This window comes from Falco peregrinus, chromosome 7, assembly GCF_023634155.1.
Source record: "Falco peregrinus isolate bFalPer1 chromosome 7, bFalPer1.pri, whole genome shotgun sequence".
NCBI classification, from domain to species: Eukaryota; Metazoa; Chordata; class Aves; order Falconiformes; family Falconidae; genus Falco; species Falco peregrinus.
Window position 1 is genome coordinate 76,128,442 of NC_073727.1, and position 20,752 is coordinate 76,149,193.

A 20,752-nucleotide genomic window follows, 5' to 3' on the forward strand; every position below is an offset into this window, starting at 1 on the left:
AGTTACTTCAATTAAGAAGACTGAAATACAAAGGAAGGTAGGTGGGCATCCTTTCAGATAGTAAACTGTTTCCTGAAGCCCTGATTCCTGTGGCAGTCTGCCCAGGATAGAACTGAATTACAACTCCCAGCACCCCTCTCATTTCCAATGAGTTGTTTTAATTTTAAACCAAGGGTTTGAAGACAGAAAGGTACCGCAGATAACACACAATTCAAGGGCTATCCCAAAGGGTATTTTTCATACTAATTTCAGGAAGAAGCCTGCAGGGTTGTTCATGTAATTGATTCACACATAATTCAAGAAAAGTTAAACCATCCACTATACTACTGGGTAAAATATCACACACATCATAGCTGAAGCTGGCAGTGCTGCCCACAGTTAAGCAAGCCTGACACCGATTACTGGACACTTTTTGTTACTTGCTATTTCCAGTTTCACCACCACAATAATTCAAACATCCTACGCCAGATCCCTAAAACAAGAACACTCCAAACGGTACTGGATTTTTGTCTTTCCTCCCACCCATTCCACAGCAAGTGTGCAACAGGCATTAAAACTCCTTATTGTTTTTGATGTTTGTGGCATTTTGCTATAGTAGGAGCTATTTTTTCCTTCCTTATTCTTCAGTTATTCTGCTTTTTCTTCCTCCATATCAGTCCTATTCTCCAGTCTGTACATGAGTTTTGTTCAGACTGCTTAAAGCAAGTGGAGGGAATGGTAGAGGAGTAGGGTTCACATCATAATGTTCACAGTACAGGAGTAAATACAACTTCATGATCTTTTTATGTTTCTTACTTGCACTTGTACACATTACTTGGAATGGAAACAGCTGCTGAAGGGTAAGAAAGGGAGTTATGTCTGTCTTTTGAAGCACTTCAATGTAAAAGAGGTAATCAGCTGAAAAAAAGTCCTTTCCCTGGACACCCTCAGAAGAAATTTGTTTCAAATATGGCACTTCTTTTTGCAGGATCACAACTATATCCGACATCAGCTTGCTTTACTGTAGTCTTACATGACTCATGGAAACCTTTGTGATCTTGGCAACACTAAAAATCCTGATTTTAACTGTTTGCAATTTTCCTGACACTGATTCCATCAACAGCTCCTCCTGATGGCCAATGCTGGAATCAGAAGCAAGTGCAAGGTAGCTACCCTCACACTGTTTGGAATAAGTTCCCGAGAAGAAGGGGGAAAGTAATTTAATTTAATTCAGAAGATTAATTTGTGAAAAAAGAAAGGATGCTGCAGCACCTAAAACTTGAAAAAAGGAGGCTAGAGTGAACACAAGCTGGGAAAGAAGAAGTGGATAATGCAGAAAATTGGATTTTTCAGACTGCTGATAAAACAACAGGGCCTAAACAAATTACCAAACATGTGAGCCACAGAAACAGTCTTTGTGCAGGTAGCAGCCCACTGCAGAAGTAAGCTGATGTGAATTATTTTAGCATTCAATGAAAGGTTTAATCTAAACCGTAATATATTTGAGCTCTCATGGGACCAATACTCTTTCATATCTTCATCACTGACACAGATAGTGGGATGAGTGCACCCTCAGCAAGTTTGCAGATCATACCAAGCTGAGTGCTGCAGCTGATTTGCTTGAGAGAAGGGATATCATCCAGAGGCACCCCAGCAGGCTCAGAGTGGGTCCATGCAAATCTCATTAAGTTCAACAAGGCCAAGTGGAAGGTCCTGCCCCTGGCTTGGAGAAACTCTTGGTATCAATACAGGCTGCGGACAAAGGGATTGGAAGCAGCCCTGAGGAGAAAAAGACTTGGGGATATTGGTAGATAAAAAAGCATGATGTGAGCCAAAAATGTGCTTTCGCAGCCCATGAAGTCAATTGTTTCCTGGGATGCATAACAAGAAGTGTGGCCACAGCAGGTCAAAGGTCAAGGAGTGATTCTCCCCTTCTACTCTGCTCTTGTGAGAATCCACCTGGAGTACTGCATCCAGATCTAAGGTCCCCAGCACAAGAAAGGCATGAACCAGTTCAGCCAGGTCCAGGAAAGGGTACTGAGTACGATCACAGGACTGGAACACCTCTCCTATGAGGAAAGGCTGAGAGAGTTGGGGGTGATTAGCCTGGAGAAGAGAGGGCTCCGGGAAGACCTTATAGTGGCCTTTCAATATATAAAGGTGGCTTATAAGAAAGAAGGAGAAAGACTTTTTACCAGGGCTTGTAGTGACAAGGGCAATGTTTTTAAACTGAAAGAGTGTAGATTTACATTAGATTTTAGGAAGAAATTCTTTACTGTGAGAGTGGTGAGACACTGGAGCAGGTTGCCCAGGAAGTTATGGATACCCCATCCCTGGAAGTGTTCAAGGCGCGGCTGGATGGTGGTTTGAGCACATAATACAGTGAAAGATGTCCCTGGCCCATGGCACAGGGTTGGAGTAGATGATCTTTAAAGGTCCCTTCCAAACTCAAAATATTCTGTGTTTCTGTGATCATGAGTCTAATTATTGTATCTCATTTGGAGATTTTATGTGTTAACATGTTTGTATGCCTCAAGAGTTATTGTAACTTCACCATTTAGTTGCAGGAGAGAAACTGATCACATATGACGATCATTTCAGATTCTGGAAAACAATGCCAGCAATCAATGCAAACGTTTGCTTAAATTACAACAGTATTTCCTGGATGTCCATGGGATGTTTGCCTTCTTAATCCTGTTCAATACTGTTCAGTAATGAAATTCCCTAACTATTAACAGAAGGACACAAAGGATCAGCAGGTGGAAACTGAGCCACAGATTGGAAGTAATACATTTGTTTCTTAATCTTCATTTTGTAAGAAATGAAATTAGTTTCACTTCTTATAATATATTATAAAGCTATTGAATCATTACAAACAACTAAGAATGACCATTCTTGCCTTAAGATTAGCAGGTGGGTTTCGTTAAGCAAAATTATTATGCTTGAGCTTCAATTTTGGCCATCAATTAAAATCTAGATATTTAACACATGACTGTATAGGGAAGACATTCTTAAATATTATTCATTCTTAAGTACGCTTATAAAATATTCTCTTAGCATTCAGTAATTCTACAAATGTAGCAATCAAATAGGGACTTAGATAATAATTGTGAGTTGATATGTTTATTAGATGTAGTAGAGCACAATGTGTACAATGTATAAAGTAGCTTAATTTTAAGAGTTTCACTACATTACAAGTACATAAGCTATAATACCACAGGTATTTAGTCAGAAGTTTTAAACAGTCAGAGAATGATGATGATGATGGATCATAGGAAATTTCTTTGGAGATATGTCTGTACACACATATTGTAAAAACTGTCATCTAAATTTGATTGCCTATTAATGTTCTGTTTGAGTACACAACACAGGAGTACATGCATATCCATAAACATAATGATTTTAAACTTTTTAGGGTCAGTTTACGTTAGAAGTTTCCACATATAATTCTGAAAAGCACTAGAAGGTAAGTTTCTAGATAAAAAGTCCTAAAGTTAAACAGCAAACGGTTTAAGGCAACAATAGTTTTGAGCACTAGATTGAGCATCAAATCCAATTGAGTTCACATACTGCACATTAGCAACAACATGGCCCTAAAATCTTAGCAAATCAATGTGTATTAAGTAAAGCAGTTATATGACAGTATTCACACTAACCTGCAATGAAAAGATCTTCCAGGTCCATCAACGCATACACCTCCATTGTAACAGAGAACTGAGTTAAGCGTAGGCTCACTGCAAACATCAACATCAACTTCACAAAACCTTCCAGTGTACCCACTCAGGCAAGTACACACAAATGCATTCACTGCGTCTTGACAAGAACCTCCGTTAATGCAGGGAGCAGATTCACATTCCTGAGGAGAGAAATAATAATACATGGGCTACACAGCTTAAAACACATTACTTACTCATTTCAACAGCAAGTGCAAGAGAATGAATATGGACGTTAGAAAAAGTATCTTGGACTTTTTTTTTTATTGTCTGATAAACAACAGTCTCTAATTTGGGGCATTTTTTGTTTATACAGAGATCCTTTGTTAACAATTCATATTCACTCTTGAAACTATGCTTGTTCTTACTAATCAGTCTTGAAGAAATGCAAGTATAATTTTTTATAAGCAGTCTTACAGCCATAAGTATGTGCTTCTCACTCGTGGTTCTTTTATTAAAATTCTGAAGCATATTTTTGGGCCACAGTTTATACTATTATTCCTTTTAAGTTTTTATAGTAGGGCCTATTGCAGTGAAAAAAGCCACATTAGTAAGACAATTTTGGACAGAATAAAAAATCGCTTATATTAACCAACGCACACAAGCCTTTTATCGGTACTTCCTGATAAATGCTTTCTTATTACCAATTACTGCATAATATTGCAAATAAAAACATGTAGAAATGTTTGTGTTCACCTAACAATTACCTCCAATAAAGCTAATGTGAAAGTCATCAAATTCAAACCATGCAAAGTAGCAGCAAATGAATGTTTCTCCAGAATTACAGGAGAGTTTATTTAGTGCAATTGCCAGTGCCAAAAATGTGGTTTTGCCCTTGAGCACAGAAACCTAGTTTTTGCCTGTATCCCAAAGGAGTTTTATTTTGCTGCTGCCACTAAAACAGTCTAGCTAAATCCAGTATTTTAAATTTACTCTCACACTCCTGTAACTTTAGAAGGTTTAATTCTTTAAGGCTATCCAAGGGCACTCAGATTTCCTGCAGGTACTACAGTTGCTTTGACAGAATGTAAATTCAGATATCAATGGGGAATTGTAAGAAAACAACTTATTTTCCTATAAGCTCTCCAGCTGGGTGTATATAGGATGATTTATTAGTGAGCATTACATAAACTAATTGAATTATACATCCCAGAGGAAGATAGGGATAGTTCCGCAGACTGCCAAAAAATCTGTGTCTAGGTTCTAGAAACAGTCCTTTGCTCTGTTCACAGAAATCCACAATATTTGCTTGGCAGTTACTGAGAATAAATACCAAGTTTAAATGGTGACAAATAATCCAAGCTAGAAGACTGAATGCTGTTCATCTGCAGATACATATGGGTCACCGCAATTTTTTGCCATTAGAATCAGATGTTTGCCAGTAGCAGAAAAGTAACGTATTTTGCAGTACCTCACTGATTATGAGGCCAGTTTGTCAGTTTGTCTGTTTAATTTTTCTCTTTCCTCTCTTCTCCTCAGTCCCATTTCTGGGAGAAAGGAGGTATACAGTGCTGTGAGCAAAAGGGAAGCTCTGTTACAGTCACTATACAATACACTCACACGATTCCTGAAGTTGGAACCTTTATGGCAACTAAAAATCTGTAGATCATGTTACAGAGCAGCAACGTACACTCTGACCTTGATCAGCAATCCAGACCTGAAGCCAAAGGTAAGTGACTTCCACTTCCTAGTGAAATCAAAGGGGAACAAACTTCCTTAAGAATTGCCAGTCGTTTTAGATTATGAATGTTTCAGCCACTGGCTTATGACATTCTTAATTCCTTCCTCTATTCTCTGCTATTTCCTCACCTAAAATCATGCTGCATTGTCATCTTAGTTGTGTCAAAATAATAGATTAAAATACTTGTTAAAAAACCCAAAACAACATCATCAAAAACAGACCAAAACCCCTCTTGAAAATATTTTTGGAAAGCCAGTTTGCTAATTTGTTTCTCAGCGCATGACCCAACACCAGTTATTCAGGTGTAACCTGGAAACTATTATGGAGGGGAGAACTATCTGAATATGACAACATGGGAAATTCTTAAGTCAGTATTGATAATTAGGAGGAACAGAAATCATCGAAGTCTGACTGAAAGTTTTAAAATCTATCTATATAGAAAAAAAACACAAAACAGGATAGGTTGAAAAGTAATCTGTATTTAAGAAGTAAGAATGCATCGCCTTTCTGCACAAGCCCTTTTGATAAGGCTTTTTAGAATGCTGTTTTCTAAATATATTTAGCTTGAACTAATAATGAATGCTTGTGGAAGCAGGAGCAATTGTCTTCAGAAATTTGTCCTTCATTAGTGTGACATCACTTCTTTTGAATAGCCTTTTGCAGTAATAGAGAGAAGAAGGTACCCATGATGCACGGCCTTAAGATTCCAAATGCCACAGTGGACACCAGTGTATTCAACCAAAGTAGGCAGAGATCAGTATTCCATTTTGGCAGACAGGGTATTTGCAAGTTGACTGAACGCGCTGGCAGCACAAAAGGACCTTATAGGTGGGACTTCTATCATTTTAATATTCACATCTGACAAGAAATAAATTAAAAAGCTTCAATGGAAGGTGAAGAAGTAAGTATGAATGTACTAGGATCAGAAGTAGCTAACGCAGCTAGTGGCTCCTAAACAAAACTGCCAATACACCTATGCACAGCGTCACCTACTCGAAGATGAAATCTATGTGCATAGAGCAAGTACTTCATTACATTACAACATTTATTCCCATAACAACTTTGTGTAACTTCTACTAACAATTTGCTCGCAATGAATGCTTAAAAAAACACAAAAACACACACAAAGAACAAAATAACAAAATGAAACTCCCTCCAAAAAGCACAGTTACTTTTGGTTCCTTGTTGGGGTTCTCGGCAAAATATTAATTTAGAAAGCAGAGGAAGTGCCGAGATCTCCACATACCACTGAGCAGTCGTGACACTGAAAGACTGAGGGGCAGTGACAGCTTTTGTCTCTGACATTTTTTTTCTGATTTCTCAGGACCTTCTAGAAACAGTGAGTACTCTTTTTTTTATTATTCCGTCACTTGTTTTATTATCCCCTCAGATTTCTTTATTTCTTTCCAGCAATACTTTCATTTTTAGTCTCCTCTGAGAACACAGAAAATCTTGCCCTTTGACTGTGGCCTCTCTGGCTCACTCGGGGTGTGCGCAGGAGACACAAGGCTTTCCTGCTCCTGCAGCCCTGTACAGGCTCTATGTGTGAGCTTCTCCCAGCTCAGCATCAGCCTGACCTCACAGGCCTCCCGCACTCTCACCCAAGCAGTAACACACTATTCAAGCCTTGCAGATTGCTTCCTTTAAGAAAATAAATTGAGATAATTCAGATATCTTTCTGGTGCAATCCTGTTAAAATAGCTTTACATGGCAAGGTTTTGTTGCCGGGGGTGGGGGCTGCAGGGGCAGCCTCTGTGAGGAGGGGCTGGAGGTGCCCTGTGCTGGACACGGACAGTTCCAGTTGGCTTCAGTGGACCCACCAAAGGGCACAGCTGACCCCAGCAGCCAAGAAGGTGGCACCTCTGGGAAAGTGTATTTAAGAAAGAGTAAAAAAGATTGTGCAGCAGAACATTAAGAGGGAGGAGTGATGAAAAAGTGTAGAAAAAACACCCCTGCAGACACAAATGTCAAAAAAGGAGGGGGAGGTGGTGCTCCAGGCAACATCTACCAGAGATTCCCCTGAAGCCCCTGGTGATAACTGTTGTGAAGCTGGTTGGCTCCTCCCAGCCTATGGAGGACCACAGGAGAGCAGATACCCACACTGCCGTATGTGAACACCATGCCAGAGGAGGTGGATGTGTCCTGAAGGAAGCTGCAGCCCATGCAGACCCATGCTGGACCAGGCTCCTGGCATGACCTGCAGCCCGTGAAGACAAGCCTGCACAGCAGCACGTTTCCCAGCAGGCTGGGAGAAAAGTGTGTTTCTCGTTGACAGTAAATTAATCGTTCCCAAGCTGAGTCTGTTTGGCCTGTGACAATAAATGGCAACCATGACTAATCTCCCTGTCCTTATCTTGACTCACAAGCTTTTCTTATTTCCTCCCCCGATCTTGACCATGGGGAGTGCAAGAGCAGCTGGGTGGGTGCCTGGCAGCCAGACAAATTTATCTCACCACACCTGTTTTATTCATAGCCTGTAAAACTTTCTTTTCTGTTACCAGAGCAAGTAACCTGTCCAAACTGAGCTGTATTGCCTAGATTTCTCTGTGGCCATCATTGACCTCTCTCCCCTTTCTGTTTTCTAGTTCGTTCCCTTCCCAGGCAGCTTCAGACAAATCAGTGCTATAGTGATCCATCTCCAAGGAAAACAGGCCAGAAGAGCTGCTACTCAGGCCTCATGTTGCCAGATTCTTCCTGCGCTAAAAGGGTTTGCTCATTCTACTGTCACCAAAAAAAAAACAAAACCAACAAACAAAAAAAAAGGTAAGTGCCTTTTATTAACTTCCGTTGGGGTGCTCTGCTCATTCCTCGCACATCGTCACGTCTGTAAATGATACCCAGCACTCACACTTTACAGCATACCAATACTCCCCAGCTCATGTTTTAAAACACAAACAGCTTCAGTAAGCTCACTTAGATATAAATTACTTAAGAAAACAGAAAGTATACAATTCTGATTATTTGTATAGAGTTTTTATCAACTTCACCAGTCTGACACACTTTATCCTCATCCAAATATCTATGACTTTTCTTATATCTGACCTCCTTAAAGTAGGAGGGCTCCCTTTCAGCAGGCTTTTATTTCCTGAGTGCTTTTTTCTGTGAAGCGCATACTTTTCCCATTTTGATCTAACAAGGAATCCTTTGAGCTTGCAATGTGTTGTTAACAGGGAATGACCTTGGAAAAGATCTGAAAGTTACAGGACAAGCTATGAACATGAACTCCCATTGCAATGCTATGGAAAAAATTGCTAATGCTACCCTTAAGTTTTCAGAGAGGGGAACCATGACTTACACTTACCAGGTGATCATTCCTCTTTTTATGGCTAGGGGGAACTGATATATTCTACTAAGTTCTAGAATCTGTTTATTATAAAGGATGTTGAAAAACTGGGAATACACAAAGATTTAGGTATTAGATCAAATGCTTCACAGTAAGATAAATCTAAAAAAAAAACCAACAGAATTTTTAGGATAGATTCTTATTTCAAATACATTATTACATCATGTATCTCATTTTCACATGATACTGCCAAAACCAAATAATATATGTGGGTTAAAGATTATTAGACATATTCAGGGAGTACAGGACTGTTCCTAGCTATTAAAAGCAATAATCACTGTGAGCTATTTGCTACAAGAAGTTCCAGAACACTCAATATGCTTTAGGCAAACATAAGTTCAATGTGAGTATTAGCTTCCATTGGGCTGTAACTGAAACGAATATACAGGCTTCTGTCAGAAGAACAGAATGGTGAATTTCTGGCTTCATTTTTACTAAATTAGTGTTATGGTATATGTAAGTCCTCATAGATTTTCTTAGCATAGCAAGACAATTTAAAAGTAAAGTAAAAAAAAGTGAAAGAATATTAAGATTTCTAGTTATACAGCTGTTTTAAGGGTAGACTTTGTTAAGAATCCTTGGTTCAAAAAATGCAAAACAAGATCCACTACATTTACTTGAGTGCAATAACTTGTTATTTCTTGTTCTCTGAATGTCACGGCGTAGTAAATCTTGTTTGTACTAGGAAGGGGATGACTATCCCTTAAGAGAGCCCACCTGGCACAACACAGTCCACTGGTTCCTCTGGCAGGGAATCACTCCAAGTTCTGGACCCTAGCAATGACCTAGAAAGGCACAGCACTTTGCTCATGGCAATACTGCTCCCTTATCCAAGTCTGTGGGTCCATACTGACATCTGTCTTTGGAAATGAGGTCAATCTGCCCAAGAAATCTGAACTTTCTACTCATTGCACTGTATCATTTCCAAAGTCACAATCCACAGCTCGAAATAATTATGAAAGGACATGTTTTAGAAAGTTAATACAAATAGTGAAAATACACTATTTAAAAAAAAATGTCAGTTCAACACTGTTCCTTTAACCAAAATCTAGAAGTGCATTTTAGAAGGTAGGATTTTGTTTTCCTTTTTCTACACAAAGGACTATTTTTCATTAGTCCTCCTTGGAAAATCTTATTAAGATAAAAACCACCATAAATGTAATTCTAACAACACTTCAAAATATATTTCTATAAAACAGATTCAAGGGAAAAAAAAATGTGTTTGTAGATGTACTTTAAGTCAATTTTTTTTTTTATATTAAAAAAGGTAATTAAAAAGTAGACTAATTCTGAACATAAATAACTCAAGCAAATCCACTATGAGGGGGAAAAAATCCACCAGAAATATGCATCAGCTATTTACAAATCTATCTTTTGACATACGTTATGTATGTGGTGCATTATACAGTCTAATCTCCTGTGAATACTTACAATATAAAGCCCTATTTAATTTCTTTGTAGGCAACTATGAAGTGATTAATTGTAAGGGAAGACTTGATGCAGAAAAAGATAGTGGCCTTAACCATCAATTCAGAGAGCAGAAGCAAGCATCCTGGTATTTGTGAGAAAACTGGATTCCATATGAAAGTCACTGACTTGCAGAAGGCAAAACCAAACAGAGATTTAAAACTTGAATTATATGGAGTTGAAAAGAAAGAGTTAGGAAAGGAATTCAAAGACAGATACTGCACCACAGAAGAGAGATACTTTCAAGAGTCATGCTTCCAGTCATTTAATGATAGGACTAAGGGAAAAATTATTCTCAGGTCAAAAGTGTAGTTTTTTTGTGACAAACAAGAACCATGTGTTCACAGGATTAGAATAAAAAAAGCAGGCAGAAAGGAAATCAATGTTGTAAATAAATGTCTAAATTTGCAGTGTTACTTCATAGGAAAAGTACAATTTAACATTCTGATAAGATTCCATAGTTATGCAAAACAGACATGGTTCAGTGCATTAGTTGGAAACTATGTATATGCATTTCAGTTCCTTTCAAAGATACTTTACTACAGTTTAATTTCTTTAATTTATCATGAGTGCAACCATCTGATGTAATTACAACTGCTTTTTAAGAGACCAAAAGGCCCAGGTTTCCTTTGCTAAGTTTAAAAAAGCACTTAAGTTTAAACTGTGTGGTTTGATTTTATGGACTTTTCCATTGTCATGGGAGTTCGATGTGCATTCTTACTTTGGGATAAATCTCAATAGTATTGCTACCATGTATAAAAGTCAGAGATTTAAATTAAGAATTGATATGAATGTTCCAGATGTCTAATTCTATTTTATATTTAGCAAATCTATAAAAAAGTGTATCCTTCTAACCAGTAAAATGATTACTCTTTTTTTTCTGTGATTTTTTTAATATTATCACATATTTATACTGTTTAATTAGTAACTTCCCAAAGCTTTTTCATTTGTTGGATTAAATATACATGCAACATTGTGTGGAATGAACTGAGAAAACTTATTTCCATATTTTAGAATGTTGGTTTTATCCTGTGTCATTCAATTCAAAGTGAGTTCAACAAGACCAGGATATTTAACTTTTAAATTTTGGATTACAAACAAAAGGAGAAGAGAAAAATAATAAAAATAAATCTATTGTTTAGACCACAATACCAGAGCAGGAACATACTGAATCAGAACCGTGCTCCATCTGGCCCGGTATTCTGTCTATAATAGTGAGGGAGAGAAAGCCACTTTAGGAAAATCACGTGAACATTGACATTTTCTACAGTCCTTGTCCCATGTATCCTTCCAGCAAGTAGAACTGTCTAACCAGACATGACAAACAGTACTCCCCAGACTGTTTAATTTATCATTCATTTATGGACCTGTTGTCCGTGACTTGCCTAATTTTTCTCAACCTACTAAGGGATCATCTGCCTCTCCAGCCTTCTGTGGCAGCAAGCTGCAGAGGTTCTTTGCTTCCTGCAAAAGCAAATACTTTTAATTCTTAAAAATGTTTCTCAGATTATTTTCATAATGTCCCTCAACTCTTTAACTACAGAATTTGATGAAGAAATTTTCCATTTAGCTACCACTGCCATAGTTTTTTAAGCCTTAATTACATTCCCCTCAGCTTTCTCCTTTTCAAACAGAATAGTTTCAGCCATTTAAATCTCTCCTTACAAGGCAACTAATTAATATCTTTCTTGTTGCCCTTTGTAGATTCTCTAACTCTACTACATTATCCCTGAGATGCAAGTTCTAGAGCTGTGTACGGTACCCAACACGTGAGCCCATTCGTGTTTTACACACCACTGAATACATGCCCTCTGTCTTGTTACCTGTATTCTTCCTGATCATGCCCAGCATTTTTTTTCTCCTGTTCTGCACTGTGATGGCACATTAAGACCACAGTTTCAGAAAACTGTCAATGATTGCACCAAATCTTCTTTCCTGAATTGTAACTGACAGTTCAGAATTCAGCTGTAGGTAAGTCCTGGGCTATTTTTCCCTAGATTATTATCTCACACTGCAGTTTATCCACCACCTTTTCACGTCTCCGTTCTGTGAGGTCCTTCTGGCATTCCTCAAATGCAAACAATTCACTGAGCTTCTCTTGCTATGACCTTGCCCTGTCTGAGTGCCTATTTTACACCTTTGTCATCAAGTAATTCCACCAGTTCCCTACTTGGCTTCCTGGTTTTGAGAGATGTGAAGAGCTTTATATACCTTAGAGTATCCTTTACCAGGCACTTTTCAATTTGTGTTTTAGCTTTTTGAACTTCTTGCCAAAACTCGAACTAATGTGTTTTATGGACTCTTCTGTTCTTTCCATTTGTTAAAAAGCCAAATTTTCCCTGTGGCAGCCTTTAGTTTCCTTCTCAAGTCATTCAGGGGCTTTGGAACACTTTGCGTTCTTGACTTGTAGCACACATTTTACCTGGGCTTTTAACATATTATTTATTAGCCCCTAGTCTTCTTGTAAGTTCCTTGTGGTTTTAACTTACTCCTTTTAAGTTATTTGACAATGCACCTCATTCTTACATAGTTTACTGAAATTGAATGTCTATCTGCTGGATTTATTTGGCACGTTCTCTCACGCTACAGTCATAAAACCAGCTGTATTATAGTCACTAATAGACATCATCTCTGTCATTAACACCTCTTGAACCAGATGCTGGTCTTTTCAGAGCCACACTGGACATCAGTCATGTCCAGATTTTAAGATCTGCCATTCTTAAATAGTGCTCTTCTACACTTGCCAGCATTTCCCAAGCATCTAGTTTAAAGATTCCTCTACAACCATTTTAATCTCCATTCAATAGCTCAGTACCATGATGATAAAGGAGCAATCCATTCTTGTACAGGTTCCTCCAGTTCCAAAAGCTTTTCCACTTTCAAATGCATTTGAATTGCTCTTGTCTATACCCCCATATTACTCAAGTGCTGGCACTGAATCTCTGCCTGCCTCTCAGGTCTCATGTGGAACTGGCAGACTTTCAAAGAAAGCTAAATGCCTATCCTAGACTTCAGTTTCCTGCCCAGCCTGAATATATAAACTCAGGAACATCCCTCCTACACTTTCCTTTATTACTGGTTACCAACACAGGTCACAATTATGGGCTCCATTCCAGTATACTGAAGTAACGGGTCTAGAAATATTGTGAGATCCACAACCTTTCCAGATGTTACCTTGTATCCAAGGCTTCTTTGATGTCAGAAATGCAGTTACCTACGTACCTAATAATTGAATAGTCCCAGTTTTTAAGATACTTTCTGTTGCTACAGCATCACTGAACAAGAGCATATTGTGGTATCACTTGACAGGCTTTTCTTATGTAAAAGATCAGAAATATGCCTACCAGTGGAATGTCCTGAGGGCTTACCACTTTGGAGGTGAAACTTCTCTGCAACGTTCTTGTAGATCTCATCCATTTCTCTACTTCTCCAATATCTAGTCTCTATTTTTCTATTACTTCTCCATTTAATAAAATCTCTGATTCAGTCACTCTTACTTAAACTTACTATGTCAGAGCCAGAAGGTCCGAAGTATTATGCACACAGAAATTTTCCTATGCATGGGTAAACACAGATGATGTTGTGCTTTGCAGAATAAAGCAGGTATCTCCCTCTCCTGCTCTTAGATTTACCTATCTGCATCTTCAGCATAAGCCACATTATTTTTTGCAAGCCTACACTAGTTTAGTTTCTTTCAAGAAACTACTTACCTTACTCAACCCACTTTAGCTAGCAATAAGTAAAAACACTCCAAAGTGTGAAGAAGTTCCAGACAGGCAAAACCAAGAGCATCCAGCTCATCTGAGGCCCTTGAATGTTCACCAAAGTTTTTCATACATATATATATATTACACATACACAGAGAGAATTCTGGGGAGAGGATTCTACTCTCTGGCTTACCTATAATAATCTGTTAAGACCCAGTCACCACAGTCAGTAGTGTCTAGACTCACTAATGAAATGCAGATGTCCAGTTCACAGTTAGCTGAAAAGCTATCCAGATCTCACTGAATATTCACCACATTTTCACTGACTATAGTAAGTGCATAGACAATGAGCTTTCTCAAAGACACCTCAAGTTAAGCAAGCTGAATCCTACTGTTCTTCCCAGTCAAATCACACAATTATATTCCTGTCAAGTCTCGTCTTTTGTACAATCTGGCAAGTCCTGGTGAATAACTGCTTATTTGCTTGGACTAGCAGAATATTGTTGACTTCACATGTGAATCAGCTGTGGTGTCTTTGTATAGAAAATCAGCTGTTTTTCCCAATTTCCCCCTTGTTCCTGTCTTTTATGAAAACAGAGATAAAAGATCAGTAAAACCAGACAAAATAAAGTCATTCTAGGATTCAGTCTGATCACAGCTTTCTATCAGATACAAGCAGAAGCACCAACAAGCTGAATATCCTCCTGTGTAAAGACTCAGAATGCTTTTTGCTCCCTTTTTGACAGCACGAGAAAATCTTAGCTGAGCATAGAAGCACAGCTGCCAATGACTCATGAGTCATAACAAAAAAAAAGCCAAAGTAGGAAATAATGTCTGTTACTAACCATAATTACGATCACTGACCATATTTATCTATCTGTGTCTACCTATATCAGAGACAAAAGATCAATTTTCAGTTATATAAATTCATCTTACAATTTCAAAATTATGCAAATGTCAAAGGAATTCCTGTGTATTGCAACTAATTCATATAGTGCGTGTATTTTTTCTCTTACTCTTTCCTAAAAGAAATCCTTAAATGAAAAAGCAATGAAAATGTAGTACACAGGGACGTTCCAATATCCATCCTCCGCATTAGATAAACAAAAGTTATAGTCTATATCTATAAAGATATAAAGTGCTTATTTTTTTTCTGAAAGTATTAGACAACCTGATAAAGCCTTTAAGTGTATTTTCTCGCAAACTATACTGCAACACATGTAGAGAATGATAAAAATCTAAGACAAAAAATAAAAAAAATCCAAGTACGTCTAAGGAGATATATACATATACACATAAATACATTTTATTTTTAAATAGGTTATTTGAATCAACTTAGTTGCTGACCTTCCCTGTCTGTGCAATGCCGACCCAGCCACTCTCTTGCTCCCCCTCCTCAACAGGACAAGGGAAGAAAATAAGATGACAAAGCTCATGGGTTGATAAGGACACTGTCACATGCAAAACAGACTTGACTTGCAGAAAATTAATTTAAGTTATTGCTAATTAGAAACAGATTTGTGAGAAACAAAGACAAAACCTAAAACCACCACCGCTTTCCCCCTTCTTCCCAGGCTCAACCTCACTCCAACTCTTCTACCTCCTTCTTTCACTCTGAGCAGTGCAGGGTGGGTGGGGAATGGGGAGCGTGATCACTTTGTAACAGCTCCTCTCTGCTGCTCCTTCCTCCTCACCTGCTTTTCAACTGCTCCAGCGTGGGTGCTCTCCACAGGCTGCAGTCTTGCAGGGTGAGACTGCTCCTGCATGGGCTTCCCTCCACAGGTCCTGCCCAGAGCCTGCACCTGTGTGGACTCTCCATGGGCTGCAGGTCTTTCAGGGCATACCCACATGGGGCGGCGGGGCCCTCCACGGGCTGCAGGGCAGGTATCTGCAGGGCCATGGCCCTCTCCATGGACTACAGGGAAACCCCTGCTCTACCTGCTATTCTCTCCAGCAACTGCAGGGGAACCTCTGCTCTGGCACCTGAAGCACCAACTGCCCCCCTCCTTCTGCACTGACCTTGGTGTCTGCTAGGTTATTTCTCACATTTTTTCCTCACTCCTCTCTCTGCTAGGTAGCATTTTTTACCCTTTTTAAAGTATGTTTCCACAGAGGCGCCACCACCTTGGCTGCAGGGCTCAGTTGTGTCCTGCGGCTGGTCTGCTGGAGCTGACTCGAACAGGCTGTGTCCAGCACGGGGCAGCCCCCGGCCCCTTCTCTCAGAGGCCACCCCTGCAGACCCCCCTCTAAACAAAACCTTGACACCTACACTCAGTGCAGCTGCATAAACCGTAATACAAAAAAATGTACCTTCAAGTGAAGAAAATACTCAAGTATATTTACCTGGATTACTTCCTGATTATTTTTTTAAACAAAGGAATGGCTGATGTTAATCTAGAGCAAAACAATTACAGAGCATATCCATATAGATTACCCAGATGTGCCCACCCCTACAGAGTCACAAAGCCTTGTTGAGCACTGTAAGGCTTGCAGAGGCACGATATATGTCTGAGCAGGATGAATGCAGTGATAGAGCCTTTAAAAATATGACACTTGCAGCACACTCTAATCTGGGAATCACACTGCATGCAAATAGAATGAATATTAAAAAATGAAGCCATCACTCTGACAGACTTACCTGTCAAATGTGCATGTATATTGTTTCTTTCTGTGAATTTCTAATCTATGCATTTTCAAACACTTCCATATGAAATATGGTTATCTTTTGAACACAATTTTATACAGTTGTCTACAGGTCATTTAATCTCTCATTCTCTTAAAATGGAGGAATGTGTAAATCATGGATGCTGCTAGAGAAAATATTACCCAAGGGTACTCTGTATTAGCATTGGCAACAGCTGATAATCATAAAGATTTGCAATATCGTACCATGATGCACACTCTGTTGAGCTGGATTACTTATTTTCTGACTTTTTTCTGTAAAGGAAGCTGGAAGATAATATCCCAGCTAGATTTACGTCTTGTGTGAGACTGTCATGCATTTTCAACAGAAAAGTTATAGACCATACTTCCTTTACGTAATATGAGGTATTTTTAGTTATCTAGTACTTTTAGCTATATATAAAAAAATCATGAAAAGTCCCTACATGAATACTTAAGTTAAAAAGAAGTTTGGATAACATTTTGGAATGTGTTTTTGAGAATTCCGAAGCACAATATTAGAAGCCAGGGAGGCAGATATCTGATAGCAGACTTTTTAATAAGACCAAATACATTTAAAAGGATCATATCCCGAGATCAGTTTAAACTCTACTTGGCACAAAACCTGAAAAACTCTACGCTACTTCAATAATTTCCCCAAAGTGTGACCGACATTGTAAGGGCTTGTTATGCCACAACCTTCTACAAGTTGGTTTGCTGACCACGGGAATCTTCACAGCACAGACTCGCATACACAGACACCTCCTTATTGACAGCCATTCCTCATGATAACACAAAAATATTCTTGAACTTAAAAAGAGGAAGTAGGCAGTGTATTTTTTACATCGTGGTTTTATATAACAGAATTCTAACATTACCTGGATTTTGAAACTTTAAACATGAATCATGTCTACTTTCAGTGTATAACGCTGCACCTGGAGTTTTGGTATTCAAATATACAGCTAAGCTACAGCAAATGGGACTCACAGTGCAAATCAGGTAGTTATGTCATCCACACTGAACTAAGGATTAAATGATTTTCAGGTAATGTTGTTTTAGCTCACTGTGGCTTTTCATATTTAGCACTCACACTTCACATCTAAAGTTCTTCAGATGCTTTCTCAGTGGTCTTTTTTTAATGCAGTTTCATGTAATTAACAAATAATGAGATTTCCAGAATGGATTTGAAACAACCAAATTTCTGTGATGCATTTTCAGTAAAGTGACCCATTCAGAAGTTACTTAAATAAAAATTACTTTCAAGCAGCATATTACCCTTTCTACTGTAATTAAAATAAAATTTGAAGACATACATTAATATTTATCTCACATCTTGAGCTGGTCCATCCTGATTCACAAAAGCATTGATATCCATCAATGAGATCTATACACCTGAAATATAGAATAGGGTTATTCAGATGAAGCTACGTAATTCTAGATTCAGCACTAGTAGTATCATTCCGTATATTTCAAAACAATGGTCTGGTGTAACCTACTGAAACCCATGGCAGTTTCAATTAGTTTTAATAATGGGTTTCAAATGTGTATATTATGGGTGCTGAGGGGTTTTATAAGGACACTGATTGTCATATTAAAAGACGTCTTCCCATTTAAATATGTTGGCATGTAACAGCTAAAGATTCGCTTTTAACTATATTAAACTCTAATTAATCCACATGCACTGAAAACTGGTTTATGCTAATGAATAAAAATGAAAGAGAAACTAAGATAATGTAACAGTATATTACATTAGCTTAAGCAGGCAACATCTGTCATCTTCAAGTGTGCTTGTACTCTTACTTTATGGAAGAGCATAATTAAAATTATATTTATCAACCATCCTGTATCATTAAATCTTAAATATTACTAGTTACATACATTATATTGGAGATAATAATAGTTAAATAAAAATAGCCACCTTCCATGAAGACAAGGATCTGGCAAGCATTCATTAACATTTATCTCACAGTTTGTTCCAATAAAGCCTCTCCTACAATGACAGTTATAGGAACCGATGTCATCAATGCAGCTTCCACTGTTGAGGCAGGGAGCAGACATACATTCATCTATATCTACTTCACATCTATCACCTGCGTAAAAAACAGAAGATATGACTAAGCTTTAAATTCTAAACTCAAACCAATGAACAGTTTATTTATTAATATTAATAATTCCAGATAAACTGCTTTTATTTACATACATTCTTTATATATTTCATTATACTCATCAATAAACAATATCCCACTGGAATTACCTGTAGGTGCAAATGCCGAAAAGAATGGTTATATTGCAATATATTACAATGATAACAACTGTAATGGTGGCAAAGCAAAAAAGGCTTTGAGGGTCAACTTGCAAGCAAAACAGTTAAATGGAGAAACTGAAATTTCAAGACTTTTTTTTTTTAAACAATTATTAGAAAGATGAATAGCACAGCTTTCCTTTAAGAGGAATGCAGAATGAAAAGGATACATCTTGGTGGTGATCTAACTCTGTTTTGTCAAAATGGAATTAAAATGCAGGAGCTTTCAATAACTGATAAAATACATAAAATTCTCTGAAATCTTTCTGAAGACCTTCATTATGAGAGATATAGTGGTGCACTTTTCTGCTTGTAATTTTCCTGCAAATTAGTGCCACACATCTTCCACCTAAGCATCTCAAAGTACTTTACAAAATACTAATTGATGTAGGACTCTCTGTAGGCAGCTAAGCTCCACACAGCAGGTTGCTCACCACTGCAGTGGGATCAGGGGAGAGAAACAAAAGGGCAGAAGTGCAAAAACGCATGGGTTGAGATCAAGACTGTTTAACAGGTAAAGCAAAATCTGTGCATGCAAGCTAAGTATAATAAGGAATTCATTAATCACTTCCCATGGGCAGGCAGGTGTCCAGCCATCTCCAGGAAAGCAGGGCCCATCACGTGTAACAGTTACTTGGGAAGATACTAAAACTCCATGTGTTATCAACAACGTTTGCAGCACAAATCCAAAACATAGCACCATACAAGCTACTATCTACAAATTTAGCTCTATCCCAGCCAAAACCAGTACATTAGGAATAATGCAAGAATGTTCTCCTGATTTTTCAGGTGTGTGATCCAGGGGAGGTGTGAAGGAGAAAAAAAGAATGCTTAAGACAAAAGATCCTCCTCTGGAGCAGAGAAAGTGTCTACAAGTCAGAAGTTACACCAGTTCCTCTGGCTATGCATTTAACAACAAAAATAAAAGGCATGTCTTGCCTTTCTGTAATTAGGTATTTACTTAAGTATCACCATTTCAACTCAAACCCAGCTATTTTATACAAAAATGTGAAGAGTAAATGAAAAGTTCCTAGAGCCTTTTATCACTACTATGAACGCAAATGCTGGCAGCATTTTAAAGGAAGGAATTCAGAGCGAGGAAGAAGCACAGCGATACCCTAACCTTTGTCTAGTCCATGTGTGAATAAACGGCTCTAAAAGACAGCACCCGTGAGACTAGCCATCACCACAGCAGATGTGTTGTCTCAACATTGTTAAGGCAGGAAGATAACACCACTGTCACCGCAGAGATTTATCTACACATTGTTAAAGGCAGAAACTGACTGATGCCATGGAGCAATGGGGGAGGCTGGTCCTGTAAACTTAACCAAACCTCTGCTCATGTGCCCAGACCTGGGGTTGGGGGGATCGAGGTGCCTGGAAGCCCCTGAGGACCACCTGGTAACGTTGGGCATGTACACCATCATGGGGTGGAAGGTGTGGTTAAGCAGAACAGATTGTAACAACTGTATAAAAGACCGGAACCAACTAACACCGGACGGATCGTTTCCCCACCAGACTTGGAAACGAATCGGACTGTTGGGACACAGCATCTCCGGGGTGGTAGCTATTGCTGTGAACTCTTTCCTTCTTTCTTTCTTTCCTTCCTTTCTCTCTTTACCTCTTGCTCTCTCTCCCTTTGCATTCACAGATTTATTGTTGGGCAATAATATTGGACAAATAATCTTGGCTCTTGACTCTGTTTTGAGTCTTAATTCTGTTCCCGAGAATACAAACAAAACCACGCTCCGGTCTCGGACTGGCATGTGACAACAGCCAGAGATCAAAATCAGGCATTTGTAATAAATCTATTAACATGCTACAAAAAGAGTTACTTTTAAGATCATGTTGAATGTTTTCACCCAGTGAAGCTCAATAGCGTAATATTCACATTAATAG

The 20,752-nt window shown here is 38.4% G+C and overlaps 1 protein-coding gene across 1 annotated transcript in view; it reads right to left on the reverse strand.

Annotated features, from left to right (window-relative positions):
• Positions 1-20,752, reverse strand: part of EYS (eyes shut homolog) — an 871,402-nt gene that overhangs the window by 464,291 nt on the left and 386,359 nt on the right. The window contains exons 26-28 of the mRNA XM_027787807.2: positions 18,470-18,641; positions 17,865-17,943; positions 3,636-3,835 (exon numbers count right to left, since the gene is read on the reverse strand). Coding sequence (XP_027643608.2) covers positions 3,636-3,835; positions 17,865-17,943; positions 18,470-18,641 — 451 coding nt within the window. The remainder of the gene's footprint in view (positions 1-3,635; positions 3,836-17,864; positions 17,944-18,469; positions 18,642-20,752) is intronic.